Source organism: Theropithecus gelada, chromosome 20, assembly GCF_003255815.1.
Source record: "Theropithecus gelada isolate Dixy chromosome 20, Tgel_1.0, whole genome shotgun sequence".
Lineage (NCBI taxonomy): Eukaryota > Metazoa > Chordata > Mammalia > Primates > Cercopithecidae > Theropithecus > Theropithecus gelada.
Window position 1 is genome coordinate 71,448,892 of NC_037688.1, and position 24,769 is coordinate 71,473,660.

Below are 24,769 nucleotides of genomic sequence, written 5' to 3' on the forward strand. Positions count from 1 at the left end.
GCATACACTTTAAGCACACAGCTTGATGATTTATTTTCAAGGGTCAGCAGTCAAGAAACTCGACAGAGACAGCTCTCTCTAGCTGGTGATTTCTGGGATGTGGGGAGGAGTCTGTGTGTGCCCCTCCTGCTTCTAGAAATTCAATCTCTAACTCCCATCCCAGCTACAAGCGAAACTTTCTCCAGGGCAAATGAGGTCTATGGTGTCGGCATCCGCACTGGCCCCAGCGCTCAGCCTTGCAGACCTTCCCTGTGAGGGCTGGCAGCTGCCAGTGGCTGAGGCCTGAGTTAGCTGTTGGCGCAGACCCAGGTTCCCGAGGGGGGCGGGCTCCCTTTGTGATGTCAGCATCCTGCCCCCACTCACAGCCCCTTCACCAACCACCTCACCTCCTTGTCCAGAGAGACAGGCAACGTGAACCATGGGTTCCCGCTGTGCCAAGCTCAACACAGGCCACAGCACAGGCCACAGCACAGGCCACAGCACAGGCCACAGTATGGGCCACAGCATGGGCCATGGCCGGGGCCACGAATCCTCCATGAAGAAGCTCGTGGCCTGCGTCAGTCAAGATAACTTCTCCTTGTCATCAGAGGGTGAGGAAGAGGAGGAAGAGGAGGAGGAAGGGGAAGAGGAGGAGGAAGAAGAGCTGCCAGTGCAGGGCAAGCTGCTGCTGATGGAGCCTGAGCGGCAGGAGGAGGGCCAGGAGGACAACGCCGAGGCCCAGAAGAGCCCCGAGTCCAAGAAGACACACTCCTGATCCGCGACGAAGGCCCAGGAAGGGACACCCACTGCTGCTCCGGCGACGGCGTTCAGAGAAGAGTCAATAAAAAGTCTCTGAGGAATCCTCCCTGTCTCTGGTTTCCCCTCACCCTATCCCTTCTGGTCCCACGTGTGCATGTGTGTGAATGCATGTGTGTGGGTGCACGTGGAGGGAGGCCAGCTGCCAAGGAAGGCTGAAGAGCAGGGCTCAGTGACCTTGTTCCCAAGCCCCAGCCAGAGGTTCAGGGGCTTTGGGAGGGGGAGATCATCTCAGCCTAACCTTCCTGTCTCTGGGACAGGGGAAATTCCTCTTCTAGTCTCAGCACAGCCCAACTGAGGGCACCCAGCAGGACAGGGTAACTGCCTTCGTCGCAGTCCCCACGGTGCCGCCCCAACCATGGGCAGTCTTTAAGAACACTGGCTTGGGAGTTCAGCAGACCTGGGTTCAAATTTCTTTTCTGCTAGCTTCATGCCCTTGAGCAAGTCACTGAGTGTCTTTGAGCCTCAGCCCGCCCCTCCTGGCATTTGGGGGAAGCTAATAGCTACTCATGGGTCACCTGATCAGGCGAATTAGCTTAAGGGCTGGGTGGGACCAGGCCTGGCACCAGTCAGTGCTGAACTATGACAGGGATTGTTGCTGGGGTCATGGTGGTTCCCTCTGGGTCCTTTTTGGCTGCGGACTCTTCCACTGCAAGTCTATGCTGCTGGCGACCATCTGCACCCCTATCTGGAAGCTCACTCCTGCCTTCTTCAAGGGGTCTAGCCCTGGGGGCAGAGACAGTGCCCCATGAGAGCAGTAGGCAAAAGAGGCCCAGGGAGGCGACTGGGTACAGATGCTGAGCCTAGGCCCCATCCTCTCGCTCCGGGCTCAGTGCGCTTTCTGCAAGGAGCTTTGGAACGCGTCTGCCCCCCACCCTACCACCGGCTCCTCCCTCACTCCTTCCACCCCAAAGAAGCGACAAATGTGATCTCCGCCACATTCCCTCACAGTCCTCCAAGCACCAGCCACCTTGAGCTAATTCTCCTGATCAGCTGATCCCCTGTCCCTGAGGGGATCCTGGTTGGTACCGTGGCAGTGGGGCTGGGGGCTGGGGGATTTCCAGGGAAGCCTCGGTTTCTCTGGGGTCCATGTTTGAGGGTAGGAAGGGGCCTTGGGCTACCCTGAGGAGAGGCCACTGCTCTGCCCTGCAATGGCCTAGGGCAGAGGAGGCCCTGTTACCCCAATACTCCCAGCCCCACAAATGACTCGGTTGGTCAGCTTTGTCCTTTTGTCCAAGGCCCGAAGGTCCACCCGCCCATTCATTTGCCCAGGAAACATGAGCCGAGCCCCCGTTGTACGCCCCACAAGGTGCTAGTCACTAGTGGACCTGGTATTAATAAAACGCAGTCCCTGCCGTCCTGGGAGAGAGTTCATGGTCACAGGTGCGAGGGCAGGTATGTGATGTGCCGCACACCTGCTGCTGGGAGAGGTCAGCCCTCCCTGGGAGGACTGGAAAGGTGTGTGGAGGAGAGGCTGGTTGATGGCAGGCCACGGTCTCCATTCTAGGCTATGTGCTTGAGGGTTGGGGAAGTGGGGCGTTGGCAGTGGAGGAGCAGCAGGCCATGGGAAGAGGGGTCCAGAGACCCAGAGAGTCTTCACGGCTTGGTCTAGCGCACACCCCACAACCGGACCTGCTGAGCCCACCCAAGGCAGGGCCCTGAGAACCCTGCCGCAGGTGTCCCTCTAATCACCGAGAATCCCTTACTGACCCTGAGAGGCAGCCAGACCTGAATATGACTGGCTCTGTCCCTGATCGGCCAAGGGACTCTGGGCTGGTTACTCCACCTCTCTGAGCCTGTTCCCTCTTTGCTAAACGCAATCATTGTACCTGCCTCACGGGGTGCATTAGTTTCCTGGGGCTGCCATACCAAATGGCCACAAACTTGGTGGCTAAAACAACAGAAATGTATTCTCTGCAGTTCTGGAGGCCGGAAGTCCAAAGTCGAGGTGCCAGCTGGGCTGATCTCCCTCCCGAGGCCTTAGCAGAGAATCCTTCTTTGCCTCCTCTAGCTCATAGACCTCCAAGCTTGTCTACATCTTTACATGGTTTTCTCTTCTCCCTGGGTGACACCTCTTCTGTCTCTCATAAGGACGTTTGTCTGGATTTAGGGCCCACCCTAAATCCAATGCTAAGCCAACATGCTTATCTCAAGATTCTTAGCTTAATTACATCTGCAAAGACGCCTTTCCCAAATATCGCACTGACAGGTTCTAGGAGTTAAAACGTGGACATAGATTTTTGGGGGCTGCCATTCAGTCCACTACAAAGGGTCACTGTGAGGTCTGAGGGCAAAGCTGCCTGGAGAGGGTGAGGCCCAGAGCACAACCATGTAGAAAGCATTCAGTAAATGAAAGTAGTTCTCACTGTGAGAAATTTGACATGTTTATTCAGAAATAAACTGCAAAGGCTGGGCATATTGGCTCAGGCCAGTAGTCCCAGCACTTTGGGAGGCCAAAGTAGGAGGATATCTTGAGTTCATAAGTTCAAGACCCACCTTAGCAACAAAGTGAGACCCCCATCTCTACAAAAAAAAAAAAAAAAAAAAATAGACAGGTGTGGTGGCATGCACCTGTAGTCACAGCTACTCAGGAGGCTGAGGTGGGAGGATCGCTTGAGTCCAGGAGGTGGAAGCTGCAGTGAGCTGTAATAATGCCACTGCACTCTAGCCTGGGCAACAGAACAAGACCCTTTCTCAAAAAAGAAAAAGAAAAAAACTTCCATAAAAGCAGATGATTGCAAATCCTCAGAGCAAGAGGCAAAGTTGCACGTGGGCAGAGTGAGAGGTTGGCTTGGGCTTGGGGCCTGCTCAGGGAGGGGAGACAGAGACAGAGGGAGTTCCATGCAGAGACAAGTGGGAAAGTACAGGCCAAGGGCTAAGCTCAAAGGCATCCGCCAAGACAGGGACGGGTGGAGGGCTCTGGATGGAAACCCAAAGACTAGAAGATCAAATGGCCTGGTGTTCAAATACAAGTCTGGGCTTTCTTCTAGAGGTGCTGGAGTGTTTGAGCAGGGACAGCATGATTCAAATGGTATGGCGAGGCTTCGTTAGCAGGGACGGGAAGAGAATCAAGAGGCAGAAACTGAAGGAGAGAGATGGGCTTCCAAGGACCTCCTGTAGCTTGACAAGCATCTTAGGCTCACAAGAATACCAGGAAAGAAGCAAAGACACCCCTTTGTCACATAAGGCAACTAAGCCTCAGAAACCACAATGGCCTACCCAAGATTGAACATCAGTGCAAACTTGGATTTGAACCTGGCTCTGAATCTCCTGACTTTAGATCTGGCTAGGGAGGTAGGCTTGCTGGGCGAGCCCCAGGACCACCCCTTGGACCATGTGGTTACTCATCCATCCACCAAGCCATCTGGTCAATTCATCACCTCCCCATCATCTGGGCACTAATCATCTGTCTTAACAACTGCCCACCATTCAGCTGCCATCACCAGGGTCAGGGCTGCACTCCTGGCACCCAAGCTGCCCAGGAAGTTAAGAAAAAGACCTGACGATGCTGGTCAGTGATGTTTACTGAGCTCTTATTGTGGGCTGGGCCTGAGCTAACTGCTTGATATAAATTCTCTCCTTTATTAATAATTCTTCTAATGTCTGAATGAGGTCAGTACAGTTATTGTCTCTATTCTGCAGAGATGGGGAAACTGGGACTTCTTCAGGCGAATCCCCAGGGCTGACCATGTAGAAAAAGCAGATCTGGGATGCAGACTCAGCTTAATCTGACCCAAGGGCTCCTACCCTGAACCAGCAGCTGGGACTACCCCAGGGTACCCCTGAGGGCTGCCCCAGCCTGGGGGTGAGGGTAAGGGGTAGGGGGCTTTGTCTTGGCTGGGCCACATCTGTCACACCACTGTGGCCTGTGCCATCATAATCAGCCCCAACTATATAACCAGGGGCTGCCAGGGCCTCTGTAAAGCTAGGCCTGCTGGGAGAGGACGAGGAGGAGGCCCTGCCCCTCCAAACGTGGCCTCCTATGGACACCAAGACTCACAGCCTTCCCATCACCCACACCCAGCTCCACAGCAACTCTCGGCCCCAAAGCCGCAGCCAGTGCACCTGCACCCACCACTGCCAGACCTTCAGCCAGAGTTGCAGAGAGAGCCAGCGTGGCAGCCGGAGCCGGAGTTCCAGCCAGAGCCCGGCTACCCACCAGAACCCAACCGGAGCCCACAGCTCATCCGGCTGCCAGAGCCAGAGTCCCAACGCCAGCCTACCACCAAAGCGCCACAAAAAGACCATGAACTCCCACCACTCTCCCACGCGGCCCACCATCCTGCACAGCAGCTGCCCCAAGAACAGAAAGAACTTGGAAGGCAAGCTGAACAAGAAAAAAATGGCCAAGAGGATCCAGCAGGTGTACAAAACCAAGAAGCGGAGCTCAGGTATCCTTTAAGGAGGTGGGAAGGGCCACAGAGCCCACAGATGATGGGGAGCAGACCTTGGGGGCAGTGAGAGGAAGGCTGCAGCCAGGTCACAGAGGAACCACAGGCAAGGGTGAAGAGGCAGAAGAGAAACAATGACAGTTGGCTAGTATGATATGTTGATTGACGGACAGATTCTTTGGATAAATTGGATGGGTTGATTAGGAGGATGGAAAGATTAGCTAGATGGAAGCATGAATTGGGTTGAGAGGTTGGGTGGATGACTGGGTGGGTAAATAATAAATAGGTAATAGGATAGTTGGAAGAATGCATTGGTTGAATGATAGGAAGTTTGGATGTGATTAGCTGCATGGATGAATAAATGGATGAATGCACTGGTTCACTCGTTATTGGTTGGTTAGGTAGATGATTAGTTGGAAGAATATGGTTGGTGGACATGAATTGGTTGGATATAGAGTTAAATAGATGTAAAAGTTTTGATGGGTTCATCTGATTGGTTAAATAATATTTGGCTAGGTAGGCTAGTTTAGATGAAGGGATGATGTTGATAAATTTATCTTAATAGAGTAATATAGAGTAATTGAATGAACTGATAGATGGAAGAATAGATATCTAGACTAATGGGATAGAATGGGAAAGAAATGTTGAATAAATGAATGGAATGGGTGAACTAATGAATGGATGGATGACAAATGGAAGGGATGAATGGATGGATAGATGGATTCACATTGCTCAAAAGGACACTGACAGTAGTCTAAACTCTATCTATGCCCCATATTCAATCACAAATGAGTAGCTGTAAGACCCACAGGAGGTCAGTGACTTCATGAAGTCCTCAGCTATTAAAAGTTCCTTTCCCACTCTTATCCCTTAGGACGGAAATCCAACTAATGACACTGCACTCCTTGGCTTGTTCCTGCGTGTTTCACCCAAATGAGAAACGCTATCATGCATAGAATGCTGGGATGAAGTCAATCTTCTTGCAGGAACATGTTACTATGGTGATTTCTACGCAACACTAATTAAAGCTTGTACCCTGGAAGACTATCCCTGAGTAGTCGTTTTAGAGTCATTTTGATTTCACTAATAAAGGCGTTATGTGTTTTGGGGGCCTGCACAGGGGCAGAAATGAATGGGGGTGGGATGCCAAGAAGCCTGCAGAGTCCACTTTGCTTGGATAACAATCTTTTGCCCTGTACACTCCCACATGGGTGTGTACATATGTGGACACATAAGATGCGCACAGGTCCATACTCTATTCATGTGATCCACATGTATGTAGCCCAAGGAGACAGGAAGAGGGGTTCAGAATGTGCCTTTTGCAATCCAGAGCATCCTGAGTTTGAATCCTGGCTCGTCTTTCGTACACGCTGTGTGACCTTGAACTGTGACCAACCTCTGAGCCTCACTTGCTGATTCTGTAATATAGTACCAACCTCAAGGTTCCTCAAAGCGGCCATTTCAATCAACTTTTACTAAGGGACCAAAGACTGTTCAGGGGCTCTGGGAACAGAACTAGAGAACACACAAGGCCCTGCCCTCATGGAACTTACAGTCCAAACACAAGACTTGTCAGAATGAGCTGTATCAAGGGAGCAGGGTGATGTCATGTCCCCGTGAGGGAATGAGCCTGGGTTAGAACTTGTGTTCCAGAGCAGCTGGCATAGAATCTGAAGGTGCTGGGACATGAGCTGGGACCATCTCACTCTGTCACCCAGGTTGGGGGTTAGTGATACAATCATGGCTCACTGTAGCCTCGATCTCCCAGGCTCAAGCCATTCTCCTGCTTCAGGTTCCTGAGTAGCATGACATGTACCACCATGCTTAGCTATTTTTGACTTCTCGCTCTGTCGCCCAGGCTGGAAGGTAGTGGCGCCATCTCAGCTCATTGTAACCTCCGCCTCCTGGGTTCAAGCGATTCTCCTGCCTCAGCCTCCCGAGTACCTGGGATTACAGGCGCCCACCACACCTGGCTAATTTTTATGTTTTTTTTCCCCACTGTGTAGGTGTTCTGTCACTGCTTTTAATTTTTATTTCATTTTAAGTTCTGGGATACATGTGCTGAACGTGCAGGTGTGTTACATAGGTATACATGTGCCTTGGTGGTTTGGTGCACCTGTCAACCCGTCATCTAGGTTTTAAGCCCTGCGTGCATTAGGCATTTGTCCTAATGCTCTCCCTCCCCATTCCCCCTACACCCCAATTTTTGTATTTTTTAGTGGAGACGAGGTTTCACCATGTTGGTCAGGCTGGTCTCAAACTCCTGACCTCAAGTGATTCACCCGCCTTGGCCTCCCAAAGTGCTGGGATTACAGGTGTGAGCCACCATGCCCGGCCACCTGGTGTGTTTTCAAAGTGGTGCGGCTGCTATGTGGAGGCTGGATTGCAGGGGATGGGACAGGGTACAGCAATTGGCAGAATGGCAGCCTGGTCTAGCGGAGAGATTTTCCACAACAGGTGGGCCGGAGGTTCCTCCCAAGATAATGCCCAGAGTCCTGCCTTCCTCATTCCTCTTGTGCAAACATTTACTGAGCACCCACTTGTGTGGGCTTTGGGCTAATGCCAAGGAGAGAAGATAAGGGTGAACCAGACAGAACCCTGCTTCCAAGTAGATATGGAGACAGCTATGGACATCAATCTTAGGAAAACCTGCTCTCATCTGCAAAATGGGCACCCTTGCTGGGGGACTGGGAGAGGTCAGTGTGTCATGCATGTGACATGGTGTCTAGGCTCAGTGCTTGGCACTCAGTAAACCTCTGCTATTAATATGGCATAAAAAGTACCAGGCATCCCAGCACTTTGGGAGGCCGAGACGGGTGGATCACGAGGTCAGGAGATCAAGACCATCCTGGCTAACACGGTGAAACCCCGTCTCTACTAAAAAAATACAAAAAACTAGCCGGGCAAGGTGGCAGGCGCCTATAGTCCCAGCTACTCAAGAGGCTGAGGCAGGAGAATGGCATAAATCCAGGAGGCGGAGCTTTCAGTGAGCTGAGATCCGGCCACTGCACTCCAGCCTGGGCGACAGAGCGAGACTCCGTCTCAAAAAAAAAAAAAAAAAAAAAAAAAGTACCAGGCAGATTTTCGTGAAGGAACACCGGCTGCCAGACTAAAGGACTGGGGAATGGTCAGGGTCTTGTGTAAATTGGCTTCTGACCTTCATACCCACCAGCCTTGGTTTTAAGGTCAGACTCAAGTTTGCTCTGGTTCTCACTATCCTAGCTGAGGGGGCTGGGACTAGACCACTCTGAGCCTCACTCACCTCCTCTGTCTAATGGGCTCACTATTCTGACATGCTGGGGGGCGGGGTACCCAGCAGCCTGGTGTGTGACAAGGTGCCCGGCACAGCACCAGACACAGGGTCACTTTGTTTTCTTTTGTGCTGCATTTGGCATTTGGGCTGAATGAACGGGGTGAGCAGGTGAAGGCGGGGTGGGGCAGGAGTAGAAATGAGTGGTGATGGGGTGTCTGCAGGGGAGGGAAATGGACCCAGGTGTCTTGGGGAAGGCCTTGCAGGATTCCAAGCTTTGCTGAGCCTGTCCCAGGTAGCGGCATGACATGGAAGTTCCTCTTTCAGATCTCAGCTGTGTGACCTTGAGCAAGTCATGTCCCCCGTCTGCATCCTGGTCTTTTCTGTAAAATGGGAGGCTAACAGTGCCTCCCTGGAGGGGTCCTGGTGGGGATTCATTGAGATAATGCACCTGCAAGCATCCAACAGAGGGCCTGGTCCATCTGACCAACGTCACTCAATGTCACTGTCAGTCTCCTTTCCTTGGGTCCCTTTATCCTCCCCTCACAGCAGGGAAAGGTTCCAGGCTGTTTCTATTAGGAGAGGGTGCGGCGAAGCACTTCTATAGGCTCAGTAATTACATTTATTGAGCACCTACTCGATGCCCGATGTCTTGACATAAATGTTTCCACGGAATCCACACTCCTCAACAAGAGACATTATTGGTCCCACTGTACAGATGAAGAAGCTGAGACTCAGAGGTGAAATAACTTGGTCAAGGACTCCTGGCAAGCAGGTCTGAGATAAGACATTCATGTTTTGTCCAAAACTTCCTGGTTCCCAGCTGAAAATGTAAGGCCACATGAAGCCATGATAGTCACTGACACATCAGTGCAAGAGTTTGGGAGGCCCTTCTGGGGAACACATTTTGAAGGAGGAAGTGGAGACAGTGTTAGACATAAAGTCAGGGACTTTGAGCCCCACTCACCAAAGGACCTCCCTGCTTCCTGGGCAGTGTCCTTTTATGATATGATTACTGAAGGCAGATCTTTTATTATAAGCTGATGGACTGGCTCATGCGTGTGGCTTATGGACCTATCTTTAACTCCACATTTCCCTGAAACCAACACCAACACGAGCAACACAAAAGTGGCGCAAACACGGATAGTCACATACACAAGCACAACTCACCGGAATCGCGAACTCCTGGCCACATATGCAAAGAAGCGGCCGTTCAAACCCACTCAGACACAGAGACCCACATTCACATGTGGACCCCAAATACACACACACCCCCGCTACACATGCATGCAGGCTCTCAGTCACCTCCCCCGACCCTTCCCACAGGAAACACATACGTAAGCAAGCACTCACAATACACACCACCCTTGTACAGTCAGATGCACGGTGATGACAGGAAAAAAAAATCCAACCACAGATTCACGCTTTCACTTACTTGGCTTGGGGTGGCTGGCAGTAGGTTGGGGGCAGGCCTGCTGGAGACCCAAATTCAGGAAATGGAGACAGACAGACAATAAATCCAGCCAGCAAGATAGTATGCGGGTTCCGAAGATGATCTATCTTGATACTCAGAGATTTAATTTCAGTGGGCTACTGGGGAATGAGGTGAGGTCTGGGGAACAGTAAGGTGCAGCCTGTCCTGTGGTGGGGTTACCTGCAGGGCTGTCACTCCTGAGGGTCTGAGGGATCACCAAGGGGAAACGCAGGGGTCCCGGGTTGAGGAAGGAGTGGGGAACGGAGTGCTCAGACGAGAGGGCAGACCCTGGCAGAGATGCCCATGTGAGCTATGATTCAAGAGGAAAAATATCTCAAACCCTGTAGTCACACAGACCCAGCTTCAAATCCCAGCTCCCCCATTCCCTGGCTGGGTGATCCCAGGACTATTCCTCAACCTCTCTGAGTCTCAGGTGCATCTCACACTTTGTAAAGAGAACCGAGGAGGCCCTGCTGTTCACTGCTGCATCTCTAGGACTTAGCACAGTGCCTAGCACATACTAGGTGCGCAGTAAATATTTGTTTAGTAGATGAAAGAAGGAGCAGGCATTAAAGCAACAACAAGAAGCCATCACTTACCAATTCATCAAATAGGCAAAAATGGAAAAAGTATGATAATGGTGAAGGCATGGGGAAACACTGTTGAACGCTTTTGCCCAGAAGGTAAATGTGCACAGCACACTGGCAGGCGACTGGGTGGCGCCTATGAACATTCAAACAGTAAGAACGGTTTATCACATGTGTGCCAAGAGGCTGTACAGGGAGCTGCAGGCCACGTTGTTTGCAACAGCAAAAAAACAACCTATGTGTCCGCCCACCAGGGATGGCTAAATGAACATACGCTGAGGAGTACCATGCAGTTCTTAAGGAACTTGGGGTCGATCTATACGTGATCTAGCCAAATCTAGCCAGATTGTTGGGGGGAAAGGGCAAGATGGAGAAAGACATGACATTGATAGAGGGAAAAGTCCTACACAAAGGAATACTTTTTTTTTTTTTTTTAAATAATTGGAATCTTGCTCTGTCACCCAGGCTGGAGTGCAGTGGCACAATCACAGCTCACAGCAGTCTCGAACTGACCACAAGTGATCCTCCCAGCTCGACCTCCCAAAGTGCTAGGATTACAGGCATGAGCCACCATACCGGGCCAAGGGACATCATTTTTATGGGTCAAAATACAAGCATGTAGATGCACAGAAAAAGATCTCAGGGTGGGAGCAGTGGCTTATGCCTCTAATCTCAGCGCTTTGGGAGGACCAGGCGGGAGGATCACTTGAGGCCACGAGTTTGAGACCAGCCTAGGAAACAAAGTGAGACTCTGTCTCCCTAAAAATGAAAAAATTAGCCAGGCATGGCAGTGTGCGCCATCTACACGGGAGGCTGAATCAGGAGGACTGCTTGAGCAGCGTGGGGGTGGGGGTGTCAAGGCTGCAGTGAGCTGTGTTCATGCCACTGCACCCCAGCCTGAGTGACAGAGGGAGACTCAGTCTCAAAATATAAAAATAAAAATAAAAATAAAAAAGATCCCAAAGAACAGACTGAGCTGGTGCCTGGGTTACCTTTGGGGAGGAAAACTGAAGGAAAAAGAGGACAAAAAAGGAATGAGCATTAGTGAATGTGTCTAATGGGTGCTCAGCGAAGCTCTGTTGAATCCGGAGAGGCTGTAAAGGCATGTGGATATAACATCAGCCCCTGCTCTGGGCTTGCTGGTCTGGGCAAGGTGACCCAGAATGCTCTCCCACAAAGGGACCCATCACCCCAGGGCAGGGAAAGGTCCAGCCCAGCCCTCTCCCTTCCTCTAGACCACTCTCCTCCTAAAAGCCAGTAGGGTTGCCTTGGGGTGTCCGGCTTACCTTTGGCCTCATGTGCTGCCCAGGGCCTCACATTCTTGTCATGCTCTGCCCGGAATATGTCCTCCCTCCCTTCCCTTGGCGAGATCTCATTCTTTTTTTTTTTTTTTTTTTTTTTGAGACACGGTCTCCCTATGTTATCCGGGGTGGAGTGCAGAGGTGTGAGCTCAGCTCACTGCCATTTCTGTCTTCCGAGCTCAAGTGATCCACCTCAGGTTCCCAAGGAGCAGCGACCACAGGTGTGTACCACCATGCCCAGCTAATTTTTTCATATTTTTGTAGAGATGGGGTTTTGTCATGCTGCCCAGGCTGGTTTTGAACTCCTGAACTCAAGTGATGCTCACTCTTTACAACTCAGTTGAGGGTCACCCCTCCCTGAGCCTGCTTACGGCGCTGCCAACAGGGCCAGTAGATGCTGGGCTTCTTAAGTTGTGGCACGTGAGGAGACTGCTGCTGCTCTGTGTGCCCTGAGACCAGACGCCTCCTCAGAGAGAACCGGGCCCAATTCCACCTGTCATCATGACACCTGACATTCTCAACAGCATCACCACAGCGAGGGCCCACGGACATGAGGAATCTTCCTGCCCCACACTCTGTGTGCTAGCTCTTGTGCCTAGTTTCATAGTTTCTGCACGTTCTTTGCCCCCATGTCACTGCTACTGGTCCTTGTTGTCAGCTGCTGACACCTAATTTGTCACTTATGGGATGGGGTGGGGTGGGTAGAAACTGGTTAGGCTTGTTGGAATACTGTGCAAAAATGGAGTGAATAGGCCACGACAAAGATCCCAAGGGAGTTACTGAGGAACGGGCACCGTGCTCTCCAGGCTTGGGCTTTGTGACAGTTCTCTGGGCCACTGGATTTGCCTGAAGCCACACAGCTGATGGGGAGGGGAGCTGGAACTGGAGGCAGGTGTGTCTGGACCCCTCCCCCAGCATTCCTAGAATTCTACTTTCCTGCCCCTCCTATTTTACAGCTGTTAACATAACAATCTTGACTGCTTTCCGAAAGCCAGTGACTACTGACTACTTCAAGTAACGGCTGACTTCATCTCTCCTTTCTTTACCTGTGCCTGCTGGAAGAGTCTCACCAAGTCTCCAGGACTGGCGCCACTTTGGAGTCCGGCCACCGGCTCATGCCATTGCTCCCTGGCCTCTCACACCTTCTCCTTGGACTTGGGTCCTCTGAGTTCACACCCCTCTACCCGCCACTGAGACGCACAGTCGTTCCTGCGGTGGGAGCAGAAGGGATCTACTCCGTACATCAAAGCACAGGACCCCAGACACAGGACTTCAGGCCAGGTTCTGCCAAGCCCCAGGGCTCCCCAAAACACCTTCACCAAGTTCCACCAGTTTCCCAAGTTGTGCTCTCCTCATCTGATCAAGGGAAACATAATTTCCAATTCACACAACCATGGGCAAGTGTCCCAAGGCCACTGCCACAGCTCCTCGTGGCGAAAGCCCAGCAGCTGGGAAGGTCAGCAGCTAGAAGACCCTTTCCACACTCAGTCCTATGCTGTCTCCTGGGCTTGGATGGCTGGCCCGTGCACTCAGGCCAAAATCCAAAGCCCTGCCACAGCCCAGCAAGGCCCTGCTTGATGGATCAGACCCTGCCAACCCCTATGCCTCACCCCCACACCACCCCCTGGCTCGCTATACCAACTCTCCTTTCCTATCTTCAAGCACCCCCACCACAGGGCCTTTGCACTGGCTGTTCTCTCCACCTGCGGTATTCATCCCACTTTTAGAAAGACCTCAGCGCTAATGTCACCACCTCCAAGAGGAATTCCCTAACTTTCTTATCTCACCCTACAAACACAAAGTCACCCCTTCCTCTATGTTTCTTTCCCACATAGCACCCAGTATGATCTGCAATGATGGTGTGAATTCACTGACTCCCCTAGGTCTGCCCGAACACCTCTGAGTCCCCTGTGCCTGGCACACAATAAGAACTCAATAAATATCTGCTGAATAAATACTGAATAAGTGAAATAGATATGTTATCACCTCATCTTGCAAATATGGAAACTGAGGCACAGAAAAGCTAAGAAGCTGGCCCCAGGCCACATGCTTATGAAATGACCCATTTTAATTCAGACCAGCGGTCGGCAGAATCCACAATGTGAGCCCTACTGCTCGGGGCTCCCAGAGGCACAGATTCCCATGGGAACCTCGCTGACACATGGGTTAGAGGAAAAGGAGGGCTGAGGAATTTCAGGGCAGAGACCAGTTTCACGATTACACACCCTGACCAGGAGCTGCTTTTCCCAGCAAGGCGCCACCAAAGCCAGAAAGAGAAACTGAAAAGCTGAGTGCCATAAGCCACCAGGATCTTGACTTCCCCTAGATGCTGGCTGGGCCCCTCGCATATGGGGTTCGAGGACCTGCCAAAGTAGGGAGGAGAATGTTCCCACACATCTGGCTCTGGCTGTGGTTTAGCAAGCTGTGGACATAGGGTTGGTCTATCCGCCCTGTGACAAGAGGTCATTATGCCAAGCATCGACTCCATGCCTGGCATTTTGCCCTTGGCTCTGCATGTCTGGCTGCTCTGTGAGGTACGAGATGTTCAGAGCTCACTTTGCAGTTGGGGCAAATGAGGTACCAAGAGGGCAGACCGCTTGCCCAAGGTCATGCAGCAGGTCTGGGGTCAGAGCCTGGTCCCATCCTGCCCAGCACTCTGAGTCCCCTCAGGGTTTCGCACTGCCTGGCTTCCTGTGAGTCTGGTGCCCAGCCCTCCAGGGAGAACAGCCCACAAGGCGGATGCTTGTCAATCAGCAGATTTCTTTTTCTCTTTCAGCATCTGGATTTGGTTTCATTTTGAACACAGGACTTAGAAAATGAAACCAAAGCTGTCTGTCACTGGTGGCAGTGAGGAGAACCCACGTGTGCTGAGTGTACTCTTAGAAGCTTCCCTGCTCCCTTGCTGTGCCTTCCCTGGCCTGTGGTCCCTGGACTAGGGGTTATAAGGCAGTGCTTTGGGAGGCCAGGGCAGGAGGGTCACTTAAGGATAGGAGTTCAAGACCAGCCTGGGCAATGTAGTGAGACCCCATCTCTACAAAAAATTTAAAAAATTAGCCAGGTGTGGTGGCATGTGCCTGTAGTCTCAGCTGCTCAGGAGGCTGAGATGGGAGAATCTCTTGAGCCCAGGAGGTCGAGGCTATAGTGCCTCCTCGATCCTATCACTACACTCCAGCCTGAGCAACACAGCAACACTCCATCTCTTTGAAAAAATGGACACGGGGGTTGAAGCCATGTGTCTGTGGGCTCCAACAAACAGCCACACCCAGAGGCACACTCGGATGAACAACAGCAAACATCTACCGAGTGCTTATTATACGCTATGGGTTGTTTTAAGCACCTGACCCCGTATTCACTCATTTAATTCCCACACAACCCCGGGAGGGAGGTACTGTTGTGTTTTTCTTTTTGAGACAGGGTCTTACTCTGTTGCCCAGGCTGGAGTGCAGTGATGAAATTATGGCTCACTGCAGCCTCGACCTCTTGGGCTCAAGCAATCCTCCTGCCTCAGCCTCCCAAGTAGCTGGGACTACAGGTACAAGCCACTATGCCTGGCTGATTTTTGTACTTTTTTTTTTTTTTTTTTTTTTGTAGAGAAGGGGGTCTCACTTTGTTGCCCAGGCTTGTTCTCAAACTCCTGGGCTCAAGCAATCCTCCTGTCTTGGCCTCCCAAGTGCTGGGATTATAGGCATGAGCTACTGTGCCCTGCTAGAGGTACTATTATTATCCCCATTTCACAGATAAAGAAACCATGGCAGAGAGATTAATTACACGCTCAAGGTCACAAGAATAGAAAGGTGCAGAGTTGGAGCTAGGTCTCCTTGTAATTCCATTACCCACCGCAGAGTGTGGCCCCCAGCAGATGTTCAGTGGACATCTCTCGAATGATCACACACCTGACCTCTGGTGCAGGCAAAGTTCTGCATCTTCTCTTACCTCTTACACACGCACAACCTAGGAGGCTACATCAACGACCACCACTAGCCCTGGCCAAACGCAGATTCAGGGTATTCATGGGGTGCTAAGCCAGGCTGATTCTGGGTCACCCCCTGTGTTCAGGAGGTGAATAAAGACCTAGGCTCTGCCTGGGGAAGAAGGCATCCTGGGGCCAGGGAGGCGGGAAGAAGGACCAGGCACCAGGACTTCCAGGGGAGAAGCTGTCTGGGCTGTCACCTGAGAGCTGTCTGTAGAGGGCAGTGTGCCCCAGTGTGAGACCAGTCACCAAGTCCCCAGCCTACCCAGGCTTTTGAGTGGCCCCTTGTGATGCTGGGGCTCCCCACATGCCTTCATTCAAAAATACACGGAGCAGCCAGGCACCTACTCCATGGCCTCGCACGACAATGGGAATCACTAAATCACCAAAACGCGTGCAAAAGACAACCCTGACCACCGACCGCTCACCATCCCAAGCTCCGGGTGTGTGTGTGGTGGGAAGGCAGTCTTTGAAGGACAGATGCTTGACGGAGCAGTAAGAAGGGGAAATCTATGAGGAAGGGGTCGAGGGAGATGAGGGCTAGGAAACCAGGTTTTGGGATTCATCATTTCTGAGAATGCACCATTTCTTCACTGGGTTCCAATCTGATGTCGTCCAGCTGCTCCTTTCCCCAAAATGAAGATGGGGAAGGCGGGATCCAGGTCCAGAGCTCCCAATCTGCAAGCCATTGCAAATCCCAGCCCCTCACTGGCCTCAGTTTCTTCCGCTGCCGGGTAGTGGGAGCGCAGGGAGGGCAGTCGAGGCCACCAGGGACCTTGCCCGGCCCCGCCCAGTTTCCGAGGAACTGGGCCGGGGTGGAGGCGCCCGCGCCGCCAGGGTTCCTCTGAAGCTTGTGGTCAGGCAGCCGCTTCCCGGGAAGCCCGAGCCAAGACCAGAGGCAGCGGCCGGCAGGGCTTCGGGACAGGAGGGAGGGCGACTGAGGGAGTCGATGGCGGGTGAAGCAGGGGCTAGGAAGGGGTCTAGGGGTGGGGTCAGGCTCAGGGTTGGGGACAGGTTCTGTGGCCTCCTGGGGGGATCTGGCTGCAAGGGAGGAGAGGACAGGGCTCTGTCCCCGGCGGGTGTGGAGACACCTGGGGTGGAGGAGGGTGTGTCAGGGAGCGTCCCAATAGGGCCTGGCGGCAGAAAGTGGAACCAGAGGTAGCGGGGCAAAAGCGGGGTCGCCAAGTCCGAAAGAGGCGTCCGAAAAGTGGCCGGAAGGCGCAGGGTCGGGGCCAGGGGCCCTCGAGGGACGGGTGCTGGGGCAGGTGCGAACAGGTGGGCAGAGGGCCCCGCGAGAGGGTCCAGAGGAGGGGTGCGGACGGCCGGAGCGGTCCCCGCCGGACGCCACGGCAGAAAGAGAAACCGAAAGTGGAGTTGGGGGCGGGGCCTGCGGGGGCGGGGCCTCCCGCCGTCGCTAGCCCCGCCTCACCAGCTGGTTTAAAAGACTGGCGCAGGGGCGGGCGCGGAGCAGAGCGAGCTGCGGCCGTGGCAGCTGCACGGCTCCTGGCGCCGGAGCATGCGCGAGAGCCGCCCCGGAGCGTCCCGGAGCCCCCCGCTGCCCCGCCCGCGGCGCCCCGCGCCCCGCCGCCAGGTGAGCCGAGCCCTGGGCGAGGAGGCGGGAGGGAGGAGGAAGGGGAGTCCAGGGCAGCCAGGAGTCGGGCGGGCCTCGGGGGCTGCAGGATGGGGTCGCCACTGCCACGCCCCCTGCCCCCGCCGGCCCCACCCAGGCAGCCCCCCGCGCGCGGGTCTCCCACAGCACAGCCTTTCTCTGGTCCTAGCCCAAATCTCCCGGACCAGGCGCGGGTCCTAGCCTCGCCAGCAGGCGGCGGGCGCGGGGCGGCGAGCCGGGGCCGGACGGCTGGAGCCGGAGCCGGCTGCTTTCCACGCCCCCCTCTCGGTGCTGCCTGGAGGCCGGACTCCGCCTCCACCGAGCCCCCACCCGCCGGGAAGAGTTCCGCGGAGTAAGAGCCCATTTTCTAGCTGTGCCCACTGAGGCTGAACGGTGCCGCGCGGACTTGGTGCTCCGCGCTCGCCCCCTAGGGCCGGATCCACCGGGAGCGCCGCCCTCCCTAGTTGCCCGGCGGGCGCTCACCTGCCCGGTCCCGCAGCGCCCCAGCTCACCGCCTTGTCTCCCCCGCAGCGCACCCCCGGACGCTATGGCCCACCCCTCCAGCTGGCCCCTCCTGTAGGATGGTAGCACACAACCAGGTGGCAGCCGACAATGCAGTCTCCACAGCAGCAGAGCCCCGACGGCGGCCAGAGCCTTCCTCCTCTTCCTCCTCCTCGCCCGCGGCTCCCGCGCGCCCGCGGCCGTGCCCGGCGGTCCCGGCCCCGGCCCCGGCCCCCGGCGACACGCACTTCCGCACGTTCCGTTCGCACGCCGATTACCGGCGCATCACGCGCGCCAGCGCGCTTCTCGACGCCTGCGGCTTCTACTGGGGGCCCCTGAGCGTGCACGGAGCACACGAGCGGCTGCGCGCCGAGCCCGTGGGCACCTTCCTGGTGCGCGACAGCCGCCAGCGGAACTGCTTCTTCGCCCTCAGCGTGAAGATGGCCTCGGGCCCCACGAGCATCCGCGTGCACTTCCAGGCCGGCCGCTTCCACCTGGACGGCAGCCGCGAGAGCTTCGACTGCCTCTTCGAGTTGCTGGAGCACTACGTGGCGGCGCCGCGTCGCATGCTGGGGACCCCGCTGCGCCAGCGCCGCGTCCGGCCGCTGCAGGAGCTGTGCCGCCAGCGCATCGTGGCCACCGTGGGCCGTGAGAACCTGGCGCGCATCCCCCTCAACCCCGTCCTCCGCGACTACTTAAGCTCCTTCCCCTTCCAGATCTGACCGGCCGCGCCCGCCGTGCACGCAGCATTAACTGGGGTGCCGTGTTATTTTCTGTTATTTGCCTGGAGCTACGGGGTGGGTACCTTCCCCTGCCTGGGTTGGAGGGAGCGGGTGGGTGTAGGGGCAAGGCGCCTCCTGCCCTCGGCTGGAGACGAGGCCTGGAGACGAGGCTGCAGACCCCTTCTCACCTCTTGAGGGGGTTCTCCCCCTCCTGGTGCTCCCTCGGGGTCCCCCTGGTTGTTGTAGCAGCTTAACTTAACTGTATCTGGGGCCAGGACCTGAACTCGCACCCTCCTACCTCTTCATGTTTACATATACCCAGTATCTTTGCACAAACCAGGGGTTGGGGGAGGGTCTCTGGCTTTATTTTTCTGCTGTGCAGAATCCTATTTTATATTTTTTAAAGCCAGTTTAGGTAATAAACTTTATTATGAAAGTTTTTTTTAAAAAAAAAAAAAAAAAAAAAGGTTTCTAGAACGTGTGCTTTGGCCAAAAGTTTAACTTGGTTCTGAACAGGTCCAGGGGAGAGGGTCCTAAGGCTGACCTGCTGGGCTGCAGGTGGTGTACCGGGCCTGCTCTGTGGCTGGGCATCCCTCAGGGTTCCACCCACAACTCTCCAGGGAGAGAAACGGTTGGTCTAGTTTTGGCGTGTGTCCAGTAAGACAGCAGCTCCCGTTTGAGCACTTTGTCTGTGCCAGCCCTAATTCTGTGCTTTGCATGCTTAAATTTACTTAATCCTATATAGAGAGGCATAACCCTGTGAGGCACGGGCTCTTATCCCCATTCTACAGAAGAGAAAACCGAGTAAATCTGCCAATGGCCATTCCTGTCAAAGACAATACTTGGGCCGTTTTTTTGGCTGTCCACTAAGCATCTGCTTGAAATGGATAACAGAGAGGAAACTTCTTTGGTTCTATGACCACAACAGCTTCCAGGAAGAGGGTGGGGGTGGGGGCTTAGTGAGTTTTTGGAAGGAGGAGTGGCACATTCTGAACCAGCATCAAGGGATACTCATTTGAGATGAGATGGGGGATACAGGGCTGGGTCTAGCTTCCTTCTTGTCACGCTGTTCTGTCTTGTGTACTTTTTGGTGAACACACGACTTGGAGCCAGAAAGAGGCTCTGTGGTCTGTGGTGGCGGGAGGGTGCTGCTGGCGGCTAGGGCAATTCCCCTTGCCTCCCTGGGCCTCCACCTTTCTAAGGGCAACTTTCTGTGCATCATATAGGAGACTGATGTTTTCAGGAGCCAGGGAAGGGAAGAGTGGCTCCAGGATGTTTGTGGGGCTGGCCTACAGCACCAGAAAGTGCCCAGGACCTGGGTTTCTGGCAACTTCTGTGTCTTTGGCCAGCCTGACACATGGACCATGCTGGTAACTCAACACATGGTGAACTGAGTCATTTTCAGGTTAAGGGTTAAGCAACCTGATGGATACGTCACACTTCATCTTTAGAAGCTAAAGTGGCCCTCTTCAGCCTTGGACACACATATAATAGTGTCCTAATGCTTAATAATACCTTTCAGACTTGAAAGTACAGCATAAAATTAACTTGATGGTCGAAGAGCCAGAGCAGCCCAGGCCTGTCTTGGGGATTAAATAGGCTCCAGGCCTTTAAGGATGGCCAGAAGAGATTCAGGATCTCAGAGAGCTTTGGCAGTTTCATCCCTTAGTAAGGTGAAGTGGGAGGGAAGGAGGTGATGTTTTACCTCGACCTCCAAAGAATCTCTGCTTTTTCTTTTTTTTTCTTTTGCCATGCCCCTGCCCTTCCTTCTCTGAGGTGGATTAAGTCCTGTCCTTGTTCTTTTCTGTCTGTTACCTCCTGTGGGCAGTGTTTGGAGAAACAGAAATCCAAGATGGCAATGCTTGGGGATCGGGTTGTAATACTAGTGATACAGACCCTTAGTGACCACTTGCTGGCTGTGCTGGCCCCATTTGACAGATGGGAAAACAGGCTCAGAGAGGCAAAGCAGGACCACAAGGGGTGGAGCCAGATTTTGCAAACCCACTCAGGACTTTTTCAGAGACTGGGTACCACTAGGCAACCTGAGGACCTAACCGTTGCAGTAATAATAACAGCTGCAGCTGCTTGTATTTCTATGTAGCACTGACTGTGCAGGAGCCGCTCCCAGGTCCCGCATCACCTACGTGAAGCATTCAGCTCACACCCAGCCTTCTGATTTAGGTACTGTGAACATCTCCATTTTACAGATGGGAAAACAGGACCTCCTCAAAGGAGGGGTTAACTAGCAGGTAGCTTGTAATATTTTTTTTTTTCCCTTCTTTGAAAAAAGTATAAAAAACACATTTTCCTTACACAAGTGTTGGGTATCCAAACCCATTCCCCCTGTAGAACTTGAAGCAGAACAGCTAAGAGTAAAGGCCCCTCTGATCACACTTCCCAGAGCTGGCCCCTTCCTCCTTTTATGAGTCATTTAAAATCTATGCTAACATAGGTACAGTGACCTAAAGCCTTGGGAGCTGCACCCCATGTCCCGTGTGACTAAAAGTGTGTGCAGGCACCACTGAAGGGGGAAAAGGCTGTGTGTGTGTCTGTGTGTGTGTGTGTGTGCGCGCGCGCGTGCGCGCACTAGCGCCATGTGGCTTCCCGGGTGGTGTAGATCTCTCTCAAACCTCAGCTTCATGATTCAGCAGCGCTGACGTCAATTTACAAGAATGAAAAGTGAGAGGAGGGTTTGTGTGCGCAAGGGAGTGAGTTGGGGCCCCAGGTGCAGTGGAGGTGTCCTCCCCACTGAGCAGGTAAGCCAGGGCAGTGTGGCAGGCACCATGAGAAAGGAGGCACTCTTTGGAATGATGAGGACTGTGTGTGGGTGTGGGGACAGCCTGTGACCAGCCTCCAAGTCACCCCTGAGCTGAAAACTCTGGCCCCCATTTTCCATATGAGGAAATGGAGGCTCAGACAAGTGCAGATACCTACTCAAGGTGACACAGCTCAAAAGTGATGGCCAGGACTTGGACCAAGTCTATCCCACTCTAAACAAGATGGGTTTCTTCCTTTTTTTTTTTTTTTTTTTTTGAGACAGAGTCTCGCTTTGTCGCCCAGGCTGGAGTGCAGTGGCGCGATCTCGGCTCACTGCAAGCTCCGCCTCCTGGGTTCACGCCATTCTCCTGCCTCAGCCTCCCAGTAGCTGGGACTACAGGCGCCCACCACCTCGCCCGGCTAGTTTTTTGTATTTTTAGTAGAGACGGGGTTTCACCATGTTAGCCAGGGATGGTCTCGATCTTCTGACCTCGTGATCCACCCGCCTCAGCCTCCCAAAGTGCTGGGATTACAGGCTTGAGCCACCGCGCCCGGCCTTTTTTTTTTTTTAAGACAGAGTCTCGCTATGTCACTTAGGCTGGAATGCAGTGGCGACATCACAGGTCACCACAGAATCAAACTCCTGGGTTCAAGCAATCCTCCCACCTCAGCCCAGGGACTGAGTAGCTGGGACTACAGGTGTGAGCCACCGCACCCATCTAGTTTTCTTGTTTTTGGTAGAGATGGGGCCTCACTATATTGCCCTGGCTGGTCTCAAAACTCCTGGGCTCAAGTGATCCTCCCACCTCAGCCTCCCAGAGTGTTGGGATTACAGGCATGAATCATTGTGCCCAGCCCAGGATGGGTTTCTTAGATAGTGGGAGAGGGGATGGGATAAGGGAGGACTCTGGTGAAAATGCATATTCCTAGGCCTCACCTCCTCCTACTTGATACTCCCAACCTTATGAGTAGGTACTGTCATTATCCCAGGAAGTGGCGAACTGAGCCTCTTCTATGACGTAATAGGTAGAATGTGCTTAGCCCACGACTTAGCATGTAGTAGGTGCTAAATGCATCTCTGAATGATGAGGTGCCAATAATGATAGTTGAGGTTCATATAGCAAACACTGAGCGCCTCCTATGTTACAAGCATTATCCTTTTCCTCCTCTTTTTTTCTTTTTTCTTTTTTTTTTTTTTAAGAGATGGGGTCTCACTCTGTTACCCAGGCTGGAGTGGAGTGGTGTGATCACAGCTCCTGTAGCCTTGACCTCCTGGGCTCAAGCGATCCTCCCACCTCAGCCTCCTGAGTAGCTGGGACCACAGGCGTGCACTACCATGCCTGGCTAATTTATTTTTGCGAAGATGGGGTCTCCATATGTTGCCTAGGCCAGTCTTGAACTCCTGGACTCAAGTGATCCTCTCACCTCAGCCTCCCAAGATGCTGGGATTATAGGTGTGAGCCACTGCGCCCAGCCAGACATTAATCTAAGCCAAAAAGATAGGAATGAACAAAATAGAGGGGTCTGACCCTTGCTTACGGAGTTTCCATTCAGGGCCTTGGACAGTAAATAACTAAACACGAAATAAAGGAAAAGGAACATTCCAAGTACATAGTGACAGTGGTCAGATAAAACTCGACAGGGTAGTTGGACAGTGAATAGGGCCTTTTTAGAGAGAAAGGTCAGGAGATGACACTGAAATTATTGTGCCTGGAATGACAGGAAGGCGCCAGCCAGGCAAAGCCAGGAGATGAGCAGTCCACGCAGAGGGAAGAGCTAGCGCAGAGGCGCTCAGTCAGGAAGGAGTTCAGCCCATTCAAGAAGGCTGGTGGAGTGGGAGGGATGGACAGGGGCCCGGGCACGTGGGGCCCTGTAGACCTTGGTGGAAAGCGTGGATTTCAAGATTGATGGGGGACGTGGAGGTGACCTGATCTGACCTGGCTGCTGGGTGGAGATGATCTGAGCAGAGGACCTGGGAGGTGGGCTTTGGCTTCCTGCCTCAGGTGTATATTTACAAGGGAGCGGTTCATTCTTGGCCAGGCCCCTTGGCTCCAGCCAATCAGACCAACGGCAAGGGAAGGCCACAGGACCTGCCTAGTGGATGCTGGGACAAGGTGGGTGTGGCCAGTTCCACCTGGATGCCAGTTTCGTACCTCTCACCTGGCCTCCCACTGCCATCACTCAGAGCCTCCCCAGGGCTGGGAGCTTACCAGGAATAACACGGTGGGCTTGGCCTGATTTGGGGGTAGGGGGTATCTAGTGTCCCCCAGAGAAGGAAGCACAGTTTTCACCAAAGCACATTCACACAGTGACAACGGTGCCCAGGTGGGCGCTCAAATTATCCCAACCGTGGTCCTGGCTCTGGGACCCGACAGACGACGCTCAGGAGAAACGGGTTCCAGGCTCTAGAATGACTTTACGGCCCCAGTACAACCTTCCCTATCCCCTCCTTCCCCCGACACCCAGGGCGAGTCCGGCATCCCACGCCGCAGCCCTGCGTGGCTCCCCACGCACACTGAAGGCCCACGTCCCACGACGGCCCAGGGGTCTGGGCAAGGCACTCACCGCGCTCCCTCCTGTTTCAGGTCCTTTGCTCGTGCTGCTCCCTGGTCCCGTGCATCAGGAGTGCCCTCTACCAGCCAGGGTCGGGGTCGAGGCAGATAAACGAAAACTGGTCAGTTTTTATCCAGCTGAGACCCCACGGCTCCTGCACTCTCGGCCCCCACGTGCCGCGCCAGTGACGTCATTGCGCCGCTCTCCCCACCAACCGCTGCCCCGGCCCACTCGGCGTGGCTCGGCCACGCTCGGCTTCACTTGGCTCGGCTAGGCCAAACTCGTCTTCCCTGAGCTTCCTCTCGGCCTCTCGGAAGCACTGCTGGCCCCGCAGCCCTTGTGACCTTCACGTGGTTCCCAGTCCTCGTGGTCCGTCCTGCCTGCTGGGATCTCAGGGCTCTTGGAACAGCCCAGGCCCGGGAAGGGCATGTCCCAAGGGCATGCCACGTCAAGGCCAGAATAGCGAGCCCTCTCCCACACCCTGTGGTCCTCAGAGACCAACGTGTGCTCCCACCGCATTCCAGTCCACAGCAACCCCTGCCTACCCAGCCTCACATAGACCTTAGGTCTTGAACCTCTTTTCCTATCTGGAAATGAGGTTAAGAACTAGCCACCTCGTGAGTGAAGTTCAATCAAAGGATCCCTGAAAAGTGCTTAACACGTGATGTGTGCCCAGTCGTTGGAAACAGCCCTCTCTGCTTGATTCTTTCATTGCTGCTGGTTTTTTATTTGTTTTGTTGTTGTTGTTGTTGTTGTTGTTGTTTGAAACACTGTCTTATTGACTGGGCGCGGTGGCTCACGCCTGTAATCCCAGCACTTTGGGAGGCAAAGGTGGGCGGATCACTTGAGACCAGGAGTT

General features: G+C 53.8%; 3 protein-coding genes across 3 annotated transcripts; all 3 read left to right on the forward strand.

Moving 5' to 3' along the window:
* Nucleotides 1-418: 418 nt before the first annotated feature.
* PRM3 (protamine 3) lies at nt 419-833 on the forward strand. The gene has a single exon (XM_025370557.1). The coding sequence runs from the start codon at nt 419-421 to the stop codon at nt 752-754; it is 336 nt and encodes a 111-aa protein (XP_025226342.1). The 3' UTR covers nt 755-833.
* Nucleotides 834-4,742: 3,909 nt separating this feature from the next.
* On the forward strand, nt 4,743-6,233 carry TNP2 (transition protein 2). The gene is made up of 2 exons (XM_025370556.1): nt 4,743-5,186; nt 6,061-6,233. Exons 1-2 carry the CDS (start codon nt 4,778-4,780, stop codon nt 6,075-6,077), a joined length of 426 nt encoding a protein of 141 aa, XP_025226341.1. The 5' UTR covers nt 4,743-4,777; the 3' UTR covers nt 6,078-6,233.
* Nucleotides 6,234-17,243: 11,010 nt separating this feature from the next.
* SOCS1 (suppressor of cytokine signaling 1) lies at nt 17,244-19,045 on the forward strand. The gene is made up of 2 exons (XM_025370553.1): nt 17,244-17,359; nt 17,909-19,045. Exon 2 carries the CDS (start codon nt 17,959-17,961, stop codon nt 18,598-18,600), a length of 642 nt encoding a protein of 213 aa, XP_025226338.1. The 5' UTR covers nt 17,244-17,359; nt 17,909-17,958; the 3' UTR covers nt 18,601-19,045.
* Nucleotides 19,046-24,769: the final 5,724 nt, after the last annotated feature.